Source organism: Oncorhynchus tshawytscha, linkage group LG08 (genome assembly GCF_018296145.1).
Source record: "Oncorhynchus tshawytscha isolate Ot180627B linkage group LG08, Otsh_v2.0, whole genome shotgun sequence".
NCBI lineage: Eukaryota > Metazoa > Chordata > Actinopteri > Salmoniformes > Salmonidae > Oncorhynchus > Oncorhynchus tshawytscha.
The window spans coordinates 2,566,516-2,580,506 of NC_056436.1; the positions used below are offsets into that span (position 1 = coordinate 2,566,516).

At 43.8% G+C, this 13,991-nt stretch overlaps 1 protein-coding gene across 1 annotated transcript in view; it reads left to right on the forward strand.

Moving 5' to 3' along the window:
- mavs (mitochondrial antiviral signaling protein) overlaps window positions 1-10,077 on the forward strand; it is a 77,612-nt gene extending 67,535 nt beyond the window's left edge. The window contains exons 4-7 of the mRNA XM_042326218.1: window positions 2,765-2,942; window positions 7,364-7,974; window positions 8,145-8,535; window positions 8,651-10,077. Of these exons, the coding sequence (XP_042182152.1) occupies window positions 2,765-2,942; window positions 7,364-7,974; window positions 8,145-8,535; window positions 8,651-9,363 (1,893 nt within the window). The 3' untranslated portion in view covers window positions 9,364-10,077. The remainder of the gene's footprint in view (window positions 1-2,764; window positions 2,943-7,363; window positions 7,975-8,144; window positions 8,536-8,650) is intronic.
- Window positions 10,078-13,991: the final 3,914 nt, after the last annotated feature.

The window sequence follows — 13,991 nt, forward strand, 5'->3', positions numbered from 1 at the left end:
GGTATGGGTTGGTTATGGCTGTGTCTAGTCAGGTATGGGTTGGTTATGGCTGTGTCTAGTCAGGTATGGGTTGGTTATGGCTGTGTCTAGTCAGGTATGGGTTGGTTATGGCTGTGTCTAGTCAGGTATGGGTTGGTTATGGCTGTGTCTAGTCAGGTATGGGTTGGTTATGGCTGTGTCTAGTCAGGTATGGGTTAGGTTGGTTATGGCTGTGTCTAGTCACGTATGGGTTGGTTATGGCTGTGTCTAGTCAGGTATGGGTTGGTTATGGCTGTGTCTAGTCAGGTATGGGTTGGTTATGGCTGTGTATAGTCAGGTATGGGTTGGTTATTGCTGGTTATGGTATGGGTTGGTTATGGCTGTGTCTAGTCAGGTATGGGTTGGTTATGGCTGTGTCTAGTCAGGTATGGGTTGGTTATGCCTGTGTCTAGTCAGGTATGGGTTGGTTATGGCTGTGTATAGTCAGGTATGGGTTGGTTATTGCTGTGTCTAGTCAGGTATGGGTTGGTTATGGCTGTGTCTAGTCAGGTATGGGTTGGTTATGGCTGTGTCTAGTCAGGTATGGGTTGGTTATGGCTGTGTCTAGTCAGGTATGGGTTGGTTATGGCTGTGTCTAGTCAGGTATGGGTTGGTTATGGCTGTGTCTAGTCAGGTATGGGTTGGTTATGGCTGTGTCTAGTCAGGTATGGGTTGGTTATGGCTGTGTCTAGTCAGGTATGGGTTGGTTATGGCTGTGTCTAGTCAGGTATGGGTTGGTTATGGCTGTGTCTAGTCAGGTATGGGTTGGTTATGGCTGTGTCTAGTCAGGTATGGGTTGGTTATTGCTGTGTCTAGTCAGGTATGGGTTGGTTATTGCTGTGTCTAGTCAGGTATGGGTTGGTTATGGCTGTGTCTAGTCAGGTATGGGTTGGTTATGGCTGTGTCTAGTCAGGTATGGGTTGGTTATGGCTGTGTCTAGTCAGGTATGGGTTGGTTATGGCTGTGTCTAGTCAGGTATGGGTTGGTTATGGCTGTGTCTAGTCACGTATGGGTTGGTTATGGCTGTGTCTAGTCAGGTATGGGTTGGTTATGGCTGTGTCTAGTCAGGTATGGGTTGGTTATGCCTGTGTCTAGTCAGGTATGGGTTGGTTATGGCTGTGTCTAGTCAGGTATGGGTTGGTTATTGCTGTGTCTAGTCAGGTATGGGTTGGTTATGGCTGTGTCTAGTCAGGTATGGGTTGGTTATGGCTGTGTCTAGTCAGGTATGGGTTGGTTATGGCTGTGTCTAGTCAGGTATGGGTTGGTTATGGCTGTGTCTATTCAGGTATGGGTTGGTTATGGCTGTGTCTAGTCAGGTATGGGTTGGTTATGGCTGTGTCTAGTCAGGTATGGGTTGGTTATGGCTGTGTCTAGTCAGGTATGGGTTGGTTATGGCTGTGTCTAGTCAGGTATGGGTTGGTTATGGCTGTGTCTAGTCAGGTATGGGTTGGTTATTGCTGTGTCTAGTCAGGTATGGGTTGGTTATGGCTGTGTCTAGTGAGGTATGGGTTGGTTATGGCTGTGTCTAGTCAGGTATGGGTTGGTTATGGCTGTGTCTAGTCACGTATGGGTTGGTTATGGCTGTGTCTAGTCAGGTATGGGTTGGTTATGGCTGTGTCTAGTCAGGTATGGGTTGGTTATGGCTGTGTATAGTCAGGTATGGGTTAGGGTTGGTTATGGCTGTGTCTAGTCAGGTATGGGTTGGTTATGGCTGTGTCTAGTCAGGTATGGGTTGTTTATGGCTGTGTCTAGTCAGGTATGGGTTGGTTATGGCTGTGTCTAGTGAGGTATGGGTTGGTTATGGCTGTGTCTAGTCAGGTATGGGTTGGTTATGGCTGTGTCTAGTCAGGTATGGGTTGGTTATGGCTGTGTCTAGTCAGGTATAGGTTGGTTATGGCTGTGTATAGTCAAGTATGGGTTGGTTATGGCTGTGACTAGTCAGGTATGGGTTGGTTATGACTGTGTCTAGTCAGTTATGGGTTAGGGTTGGTTATGGCTGTGACTAGTCAGGTATGGGTTGGTTATGACTGTGTCTAGTCAGTTATGGGTTAGGGTTGGTTATGGCTGTGACTAGTCAGGTATGGGTTGGTTATGACTGTGTCTAGTCAGTTATGGGTTAGGGTTGGTTATGGCTGTGACTAGTCAGGTATGGGTTGGTTATGACTGTGTCTAGTCAGGTATGGGTTATGGGTTGGTTATGGCTGTGTCTAGTCAGGTATGGGTTGGTTATGGCTGTGTCTATTCGGGTATGGGTTTGTTATGGCTGTGTCTAGTCAGGTATGGGTTAGGGTTAGTTATGGCTGTGTGTAGTCAGGTACACTACATGACAAAGTATGTGATATCTGATTCCAAAATCATGGGGATTAATATGGAGTTGGGCCCCCCTTCGCTGCTATAACAGCTTTCCACTAGATTTTGGAACATCACTGCAGGGTTTTGCTTCCATTCAGCCACAAAAGCATTGGTGAGGTCGGGCACTGATGTTGGGCGATTAGGCCCGGTTCGCAGTCGGCGTTCTAATTCATCCCAAAGGAGTTCGATGGGGTTGAGATCGGGGCTCTGTGCAGGCTAGTCAAGTTCTTACATATTGATCTCGACAAACCATTTCTGTATGGACTAGAGGTCGACCGATTACGATTTAACAACGCAGATACCGATTTTTGGAAGACCACAAAAAGCCCATACCCGGGCCTCCCGGGTGGCGCAGTTCTAGTTTTTCAAATATTCTCATTCATCATATTCTTAGGAGGAGATCCAGGCCATGAAAAATTGTGTCGGTAACTCAGCTGCAATGCAGATCCTGCTGGACTATGTACAGAAGAGAATGAACTGGCCAGAAGAGTTGATATCAGCTCTGGAGGTGGTGGAGCATCAGGACCTGGCTGATGAACTGAGGGCAGAGTGGACCAAGCACAACCAGACCAGTAAGTCACCATTAAATTAAATCAAACTTTATTTTAAAGTGTGTTGTAAAAAACAGACTTTACAGTGAAACATCACTGGACACTAGTACCTTTGTCTGTGATAAAGCATCACTGGACACTAGTACCTTTGTCTGTGATAAAACATCACTGGACACTAGTACCTTTGTCTGATAAAGCATCACTGGACACTAGTACCTTTGTCTGATAAAGCATCACTGGACACTAGTACCTTTGTCTGATAAAGCATCACTGGACACTAGTACCTGTGTCTGTGATAAAACATCACTGGACACTAGTACCTTTGTCTGTGATAAAGCATCACTGGACACTAGTACCTTTGTCTGTGATAAAGCATCACTGGACACTAGTACCTTTGTCTGTGATAAAGCATCACTGGACACTAGTACCTTTGTCTGTGATAAAACATCACTGGACACTAGTACCTTTGTCTGTGATAAAACATCACTGGACACTAGTACCTGTGTCTGATAAAATATCACTGGACACTAGTACCTTTGTCTGTGACTCCGTTCAAAATTGTGGATATGACGAGAGGTGAAAATTACTTTTTTTGTTGGTACTGTTCAACCTCTCTGAGCCCGGTTCCTCTCTAGGTTTCTTCCTAGGGTCCTGCCTTTCTAGGGAGTTTTTCCAGGCCACTGTGCCTCTGCACCAGCATTTCTCACTCTTTGAGGTTTTAAACTGGGTATCTGTACAGCACTTTGTGAAAACCGTTGATGTATAAAGGGCTTTATCAGGGTGATGTTTAAAGGGCTTTATCAGGGTGATGGATAAAGGGCTTTATAAGGGTGATGGATAAAGGGCTTTATCAGGGTGATGGATAAAGGGCTTTATAAGGGTGATGGATAAAGGGCTTTATCAGGGTGATGGATAAAGGGCTTTATAAGGGTGATGGATAAAGGGCTTTATAAGGGTGATGTATAAAGGGCTTTATCAGGGTGATGAATAAAGGGCTTTATCAGGGTGATGTATAAAGGGCTTTATAAGGGTGATGTATAAAGGGCTTTATAAGGGTGATGTATAAAGGGCTTTATCAGGGTGATGAATAAAGGGCTTTATCAGGGTGATGTATAAAGGGCTTTATAAGGGTGGTGTATAAAGGGCTTTATCAGGGTGATGTATAAAGGGCTTTATCAGGGTGATGAATAAAGGGCTTTATCAGGGTGATGTATAAAGGGCTTTATAAGGGTGGTGTATAAAGGGCTTTATCAGGGTGATGTGTAAAGGGCTTTATAAGGGTGATGTATAAAGGGCTTTATAAGGGTGATGTATAAAGGGCTTTATAAGGGTGATGTATAAAGGGCTTTATAAGGGTGATGTATAAAGGGCTTTATCAGGGTGATGAATAAAGGGCTTTATCAGGGTGATGTATAAAGGGCTTTATAAGGGTGGTGTATAAAGGGCTTTATCAGGGTGATGAATAAAGGGCTTTATCAGGGTGATGAATAAAGGGCTTTATCAGGGTGATGTATAAAGGGCTTTATAAGGGTGGTGTATAAAGGGCTTTATCAGGGTGATGTGTAAAGGGCTTTATAAGGGTGATGTATAAAGGGCTTTATAAGGGTGATGTATAAAGGGCTTTATAAGGGTGATGTATAAAGGGCTTTATAAGCTGCTGATGTATAAAGGGCTTTATCAGGGTGGTGTATACAGGGCTTTATCAGGGTGTTGTATAAAGGGCTTTATCAGGGTGATGTATAAAGGGCTTTATAAGGGTGATGTATAAAGGACTTTATAAGCTGCTGATGTATACAGGGCTTTATCAGGGTGTTGTATAAAGGGCTTTATAAGGGTGATGTATAAAGGGCTTTATAAGGGTGATGTATAAAGGGCTTTATAAGCTGCTGATGTATAAAGGGCTTTATAAGGGTGATGTATACAGGGCTTTATCAGGGTGTTGTATAAAGGGCTTTATCAGGGTGATGTATAAAGGGCTTTATAAGGGTGATGTATAAAGGGCTTTATCAGGGTGTTGTATAAAGGGCTTTATAAGGGTGGTGTATAAAGGGCTTTATCAGGGTGATGTATAAAGGGCTTTATAAGGGTGATGTATAAAGGGCTTTATCAGGGTGATGGATAAAGGGCTTTATCAGGGTGATGGATAAAGGGCTTTATAAGGGTGATGTATAAAGGGCTTTATCAGGGTGATGGATAAAGGGCTTTATCAGGGTGATGGATAAAGAGCTTTATCAGGGTGATGTATAAAGGGCTTTATAAGGGTGATGTATAAAGGGCTTTATAAGCTGCTGATGTATACAGGGCTTTATCAGGGTGTTGTATAAAGGGCTTTATAAGGGTGATGTATAAAGGGCTTTATAAGGGTGATGTATAAAGGGCTTTATAAGCTGCTGATGTATAAAGGGCTTTATAAGGGTGATGTATACAGGGCTTTATCAGGGTGTTGTATAAAGGGCTTTATCAGGGTGATGTATAAAGGGCTTTATAAGGGTGATGTATAAAGGGCTTTATCAGGGTGTTGTATAAAGGGCTTTATAAGGGTGGTGTATAAAGGGCTTTATAAGGGTGATGTATAAAGGGCTTTATCAGGGTGATGGATAAAGGGCTTTATCAGGGTGATGTATAAAGGGCTTTATAAGGGTGGTGTATAAAGGGCTTTATCAGGGTGATGTGTAAAGGGCTTTATAAGGGTGATGTATAAAGGGCTTTATAAGGGTGATGTATAAAGGGCTTTATAAGGGTGATGTATAAAGGGCTTTATAAGGGTGATGTATAAAGGGCTTTATAAGCTGCTGATGTATAAAGGGCTTTATCAGGGTGGTGTATACAGGGCTTTATCAGGGTGTTGTATAAAGGGCTTTATCAGGGTGATGTATAAAGGGCTTTATAAGGGTGATGTATAAAGGACTTTATAAGCTGCTGATGTATACAGGGCTTTATCAGGGTGTTGTATAAAGGGCTTTATAAGGGTGATGTATAAAGGGCTTTATAAGGGTGATGTATAAAGGGCTTTATAAGCTGCTGATGTATAAAGGGCTTTATAAGGGTGATGTATACAGGGCTTTATCAGGGTGTTGTATAAAGGGCTTTATCAGGGTGATGTATAAAGGGCTTTATAAGGGTGATGTATAAAGGGCTTTATCAGGGTGTTGTATAAAGGGCTTTATAAGGGTGGTGTATAAAGGGCTTTATCAGGGTGATGTATAAAGGGCTTTATAAGGGTGATGTATAAAGGGCTTTATCAGGGTGATGGATAAAGGGCTTTATCAGGGTGATGGATAAAGGGCTTTATAAGGGTGATGTATAAAGGGCTTTATCAGGGTGATGGATAAAGGGCTTTATCAGGGTGATGGATAAAGAGCTTTATCAGGGTGATGTATAAAGGGCTTTATAAGGGTGATGTATAAAGGGCTTTATAAGCTGCTGATGTATACAGGGCTTTATCAGGGTGTTGTATAAAGGGCTTTATAAGGGTGATGTATAAAGGGCTTTATAAGGGTGATGTATAAAGGGCTTTATAAGCTGTGATGTATAAAGGGCTTTATAAGGGTGATGTATAAAGGGCTTTATCAGGGTGTTGTATAAAGGGCTTTATCAGGGTGGTGTATAAAGGGCTTTATCAGGGTGATGTATAAAGGGCTTTATCAGGGTGATGTATAAAGGGCTTTATCAGGGTGATGGATAAAGGGCTTTATCAGGGTGATGGATAAAGGGCTTTATCAGGGTGATGGATAAAGAGCTTTATCAGGGTGATGTATAAAGGGCTTTATAAGGGTGGTGTGTAAAGGGCTTTATAAGGGGGGTGTATAAAGGGCTTTATAAGGGTGGTGTATAAAGGGCTTTATAAGGGTGGTGTGTAAAGGGCTTTATAAGGGTGATGTTTAAAGGGCTTTATAAGGGTGATGTGTAAAGGGCTTTATAAGGGTGGTGTGTAAAGGGCTTTATAAGGGTGATGTGTAAAGGGCTTTATAAGGGTGATGTATAAAGGGCTTTATAAGGGTGATGTGTAAAGGGCTTTATAAGGGTGGTGTATAAAGGGCTTTATAAGCTCCCCAGAGCCAGAATTTATTAGGGGTGGCAGGTAGCCTAGTGGTTAGAGCAACTGAAAGATTGCTAGATCGAATCCCTGAGCTGACAAGGTAAACAAACATCTATTGTTCTGCCCCTGAACAAGGCAGTTACCCAACTGTTCCTAGGCCGTCATTGTAAATAAGAATTTGTTCTTAACTGACTTGCCTAGTTAAAATAATAGAATTGATTAAATGCTGTAAACGACTGGTCCACTTGATTCATCTCAGGACATTTTCCACCAGGTTTCACCATTACGATAATTCTTAGACAGAACATGGAGGGTACATCTGTTGGGGATGTTGATGTGCCTTATTCTTATATACCACAACTAATTTCCTTTTTAAAAGTCTAATCTGCTTTTGTTTCTCCGGATCCTTCTCCTGCTGCTCCTCCTACCAGCCCATCTCTGCCCATCTCAGAGAGCTCTGATGACCCTACATCTTCTATGGTCCTCCCAGCTCGGCCAGCACCACCTTCAGAGTCACTCAGCCCTGAGATTGCTGCCTGTCCAGCGGATGGTGGCCAGCCAGTAGTCCCCACAAGTTCAGTTGCTGACGCTCCCATCGCTGGTGCCTCCCCAGAGCCAGTTCCACAGGCTCTCGAAGCAGCAGTAAAACCTGTCACAGCCACCCAGGCAGCACCTTTGCCTGTCTCAGTGAAAGTGGAGCCCACAGTGGTCTCTGAACCACAGCCTCCACTCTCTCACTCTGATAACGCTGCCTCCTCCCAGCCTGGTCCTGTAGCAACGGGATCTCTGGAAGATAACCCATCTCATATAGTCCTGTTTGAAACCACTCTCACCTTGCCGGTGTCAGACCTAAACCCAGCCCTGTCCCAGACTGAATACACCCCCACCGCTGCTGCCTCTGCCTCGGTCCAGGCCCCTGAGAAAGGTCCGGTTCAGGACGCCACTCCACCAACAGCCAAAGTGATCTCCTTCCACCAGAGGCCAGTAGAGGACTCTGATCCAACTGCAACTCAGGTGAATAGTATTTCTTGTTAGATTTTGTTTGTTTACTGACTAGATAGAGTTAAATTCAGTTTATCTTACTAATGAAAGGAAATCTGTTGACCACATCTACATTTTGAAATTTCAGCGAAGAGTTGAAAACATTGACGGGAAGCGGGAACTTAAAGCTATCTCTCCTCCAGGTGACTGCAGACGACCAGCACGCCGAGCCGCCTCAGAGCCCCCCCGAGAGCCATCACTTCTCCCCGGTCACGACACCAGCCTCGTCCCCGGTGCATACCTCCATGGATGAGGATAACTGGGAGCTCAGCAAGCCTGACGTTCTCCTCAGTGAGAACCAGCCATACTCAGGAGGCTCATGGCTTCTGCAGATGGATAGCCGGTCAGTGTTGGACCCAGAGCCGGCTGCTGTGATGAGTCCTGCTGCTGTGACCTGTCCTGCTGCTGTGACCTGTCCTGCTGCTGTGACCTGTCCTGCTGCTGTGACCTGTCCTGCTGCTGTGACGAGTCCTGCTGCTGTGACGAGTCCTGCTGCTGTGATCCTGTCCTGCTGCTGTGATCTGTCCTGCTGCTGTGATCTGTCCTGCTGCTGTGATCTGTCCTGCTGCTGTGATCTGTCCTGCTGCTGTGATCTGTCCTGCTGCTGTGACTTGTCCTGCTGCTGTGACTTGTCCTGCTGTGGTCCCAGACCACTTGTCTAGTGTTCCAGGCCCTCTGACTAGTGTAACGCCTCTGCCATGTCAGGAGCATGAGGAACACGTGTCCCGAAACGAGCCTGAGGAGGACACGTACCAGGAGGTGCTGATCAATGTAATTCATGTGTCTGAGGACGCGTACATCCAGAATCAGGACGGCCAAACACAGAGCATGCTGGGTAATAAGGATGCAGGTGTGTCTGAAACCCTCCCACCAGTTCAGAACCACAACAGCCGATCGCAGATCACACCTCTCTCTGGATCTACAGAACTTGACCTGTCGTCTGGTCCGAACCGGCAGGACCAAGCTGAGGACAGTCTGGGGAAAGCAGTTAGTAAGTCTGACGACTCTCGGGATCTGATTATGATCGTTAACGGCCAAGCCGCCAGCCCCTCAACCAAACATCCTGATCCTCCACCTCCAGCCACTTCTCCTTCTGTCACCATCGTCAACGGCTCCTCCACTGATAACTGTCCTCTCCCGGAGGCTGTGGAGGCAGAGGTCATGCTCAAGGCCATGATGGCTAGCGTTGTCCCTGAGCTGAAGCAGAAACAGGAGGGGGAGGGAGCCAGAAGAGGAGGGGGATACCACTTCCTGGGGGATACCACTTCCTGGGGTATACCACTTCCTGGGGGATACCACTTCCTGGGGGCTGCTGTCCTGGGTGTCTCGGCCCTGTTCGTAGCCTGGAGAAGGAAGAATTAAGGGTTTTGGGAAAGAAGGATGTTGTGTCTGAAGTTAGTCTGTCTGTGATTCTATCTCCTTGCCTCCTGATCAGCCTTATTGGAAGAGAGGTCCCTCTCCTCTGATTTTCTTCTGCAATGAGATTTGAGAAGGTGAGGAGAGAGGATGTGCAAATCAAAGAGAGATTAATGGAGAAATAGCTGAATTGCTGTGAAAAGAAGGGAAGATTGTGGTTCAAGATTTTAAGAGATTATTGGCCCAGTGCTTTATTGTGTTGTTAGTAATGAAGGTGCTGAAATTAAGTATTTATAGGTGACCGATAGCAGCACTTATCCAAGACTTTGATCGACAGTCTAAATCAAATCAAAGTTTATTTGTCACATGCACTGAATACAACAGGTGTAGACCTTACAGTGAAACGCTGAATAGAACAGGTGTAGTAGACCTCACAGTGACATGCTGAATACAACAGGTGTATGTTGGGGAATAATCAGAATTAGTTGGTAACATAGGTAAGATGTTTTATATTCATCATATGTTTGTAAGTTACTTCTCATCAGAATGTTTATTTTTGTATAATACTGTGGCCGGGTTGCAGTCATCTGTTCTCTGTCAAGACTAAGTTACTTGGGCCGCAGAGAGGGAAGAGGTCAAGCGTGTATCTCTTGGCTCCACAATGTCTGTGTGCCAGTCAATGTGTCTCTGTGATCTTGTCAAGGAGGGGTGGATTTGATATATGCCTGTTGATATGAGGATTTGTTTTATGGTTCTGAGTTTGAGAAAAGAACATAGTTTAGGAGACAAAGCTGAACGATAAACTATGGCCAATGCTGTCTGGCTATGTGTGTCTTTGCTATAAAGGATCTCAGTTGCAATGTGTAAGCACTCTCAGAGAATTCATTTATAGACACTGAATTGATCTGAGAGTCACAGGGTTGTGATGGAGCTCATATAATTAAAGATGGACTTTGTGATAACTAACTCTGACTTGTGTGGTGGTTTGCTCTCATGATTTGGTAAATACAGGAAATTTCCACGACATGTACTAGACCTCACAGTGAAATGCTGAATACAACAGGTGTAGTAGACCTCACAGTGAAATGCTGAATACAACAGGTGTAGTAGACCTCACAGTGAAATGCTGAATACAACAGGTGTAGTAGACCTCACAGTGAAATGCTGACTACAACAGGTGTAGTAGACCTTACAGTGAAATGCTGAATACAACAGGTGTAGGAGACCTCACAGTGAAATGCTGAATACAACAGGTGTAGTAGACCTCACAGTGAAATGCTGAATACAACAGGTGTAGTAGACCTCACAGTGAAATGCTGAATACAACAGGTGTACTAGACCTCACAGTGAAATGCTGAATACAACAGGTGTAGTAGACCTCACAGTGAAATGCTGAATACAACAGGTGTAGTAGACCTCACAGTGAAATGCTGAATACAACAGGTGTAGTAGACCTCACAGTGAAATGCTGAATACAACAGGTGTACTAGACCTCACAGTGAAATGCTGAATACAACAGGTGTAGTAGACCTCACAGTGAAATGCTGAATACAACAGGTGTACTAGACCTCACAGTGAAATGCTGAATACAACAGGTGTAGTAGACCTCACAGTGAAATGCTGAATACAACAGGTGTAGTAGACCTTACAGTGAAATGCTGAATACAACAGGTGTAGTAGACCTCACAGTGAAATGCTGAATACAACAGGTGTAGTAGACCTTACAGTGAAATGCTGAATACAACAGGTGTAGTAGACCTTACAGTGAAATGCTGAATACAACAGGTGTAGTAGACCTCACAGTGAAATGCTGAATACAACAGGTGTAGTAGACCTCACAGTGAAATGCTGAATACAACAGGTGTAGGAGACCTCACAGTGAAATGCTGAATACAACAGGTGTAGTAGACCTCACAGTGAAATGCTGAATACAACAGGTGTAGTAGACCTCACAGTGAAATGCTGAATACAACAGGTGTACTAGACCTCACAGTGAAATGCTGAATACAACAGGTGTAGTAGACCTTACAGTGAAATGCTGAATACAACAGGTGTACTAGACCTCACAGTGAAATGCTGAATACAACAGGTGTAGTAGACCTCACAGTGAAATGCTGAATACAACAGGTGTAGTAGACCTCACAGTGAAATGCTGAATACAACAGGTGTAGTAGACCTCACAGTGAAATGCTGAATACAACAGGTGTAGTAGACCTCACAGTGAAATGCTGAATACAACAGGTGTAGTAGACCTCACAGTGAAATGCTGAATACAACAGGTGTAGTAGACCTGACAGTGAAATGCTGAATACAACAGGTGTACTAGACCTCACAGTGAAATGCAGAATACAACAGGTGTAGTAGACCTCACAGTGAAATGCTGAATACAACAGGTGTAGTAGACCTTACAGTGAAATGCTGAATACAACAGGTGTAGTAGACCTCACAGTGAAATGCTGAATACAACAGGTGTAGTAGACCTCACAGTGAAATGCTGAATACAACAGGTGTAGTTGACCTCACAGTGAAATGCTGAATACAACAGGTGTAGTAGACATCACAGTGAAATGCTGAATACAACAGGTGTAGTAGACCTCACAGTGAAATGCTGAATACAACAGGTGTAGTAGACCTCACAGTGAAATGCTGAATACAACAGGTGTAGTAGACATCACAGTGAAATGCTGAATACAACAGGTGTAGTAGACCTTACAGTGAAATGCTGAATACAACAGGTGTAGTAGACCTTACAGTGAAATGCTGAATACAACAGGTGTAGTAGACCTTACAGTGAAATGCTGAATACAACAGGTGTAGTAGACCTTACAGTGAAATGCTGACTTACAGGCTCTAACCAATAGTGCTAAGAAAAAAAGGTATTTGGGGAACAACAGGTAAGTAAAGAAATAAAAACAACAGTGAAAAGACAGTTAAAACTGCGCTAGGCAACCCTAATCCTGGATCCACTTCATGTTTCTGATTTAACCAACCAGGAAGACCAGGTAGGTGTGTTGAGTTTAGGCGGTCATCGAACCAATCAATTAGCTCTATTGGTCAGGTGTTTTGCCTAGTTGGAACAAACTCCTGCAGTACCCGAGGCACTACAGGAACAGTATGACCGACCTCTGGTCTAAGTCGATGGATCATTAGTAGCATGATATAGTATGTCTCTATCCAAGTTGACATACCTTTCTCTGTCATGATGACTTAAAGCAACAGATAGCATATACTTATAGGCCTGTTTTCCTGGACACAAATTAACTAATAGGACTATGATTCATCTGTTCAGGAAACCTACCCATACTAGTGTGTGGTGCACTCCTACAGAACAAGTTCACTAGGATCTTTACTGTAAATATATGTTCATTAGGATCTCAGGCCCCATCATTGTTTACTGTAAATATATGTTCACTAGGATCTCAGGCCCCATCTATGTTTACTGTAAATATATGTTCACTAGGATCTCAGGCCCCATCTATGTTTACTGTAAATATATGTTCACTAGGATCTCAGGCCCCATCTATGTTTACTGTAAATATATGTTCACTAGGATCTCAGGCCCCATCTATGTTTACTGTAAATATATGTTCACTAGGATCTCAGGCCCCATCTATGTTTACTGTAAATATATGTTCATTAGGATCTCAGGCCCCATTTATGTTTACTGTAAATATATGTTCACTAGGATCTCAGGCCCCATCTATGTTTAACTGTAAATATATGTTCACACTATGGATCTCAGGCCCCATCTATGTTTACTGTAAATATATGTTCACTAGGATCTTTACTGTAAATATATGTTCACTAGGATCTCAGGCCCCATCTATGTTTACTGTAAATATATGTTCCCTTTGATCTCAGGCCCCATCTATGTTTACTGTGAACAGACCTGGGTTGTAAACTATGAAACACGGCCCTCTCTCCCAATCCTATATAAACCCCTTGACGAAAATGTAACTTTCTATTCCGAGGACGTTAGGGCGACGGTCCTACGTTAAAAGGGCTCAGAAAGGACAAACACCACCTACAGAACTAAGCCAACCTCAGCAAGAACCTAACGCAATTGGCATCAAATTTCAATGTGAAGGTGATGACCTACACGCCGAAAGGATGAATTTCAACTATACCGGCCAGAATATAGCATGAGCTTAAAAGTATGGCAACTTGGTATGAACTTTGAACTCTTATTCACTCCAGAAGTGATACCTCCTAGCCGTTGAGTTAGCAGCAGTCGCTAAATGTGGGCTAGGAGAGGACGGACAGAGTATCCATTCTACTACGCTCCAGTTCACCAAGAGACATTCTTCAAAGGACAAACCGGCCTTCCATTGACGACCAATCTTCCGAAGCGCAGCTCAGAATAAATATTTATTGCATTCTCCTTTTCCAAATGGGCGGTAATTTAGAATGCATAAGATACTGTATTTACGATAGAGACATCGCTTCTCCCTTTGTTCCTCAGTCTTCCCGCTCTTTCACTCAAACCCAGCCCGTTTTCTTTGTGTAACCAGCCTCTATATCGGCTCTGTTCATCAGATCCATCAATGTATAATTCATTCTGTGTAGATATAATTCTGTGTGATTAGTTAGGTATTTAGTAAATAAATTATTAAACCAAATGTTGTATTGCTGAT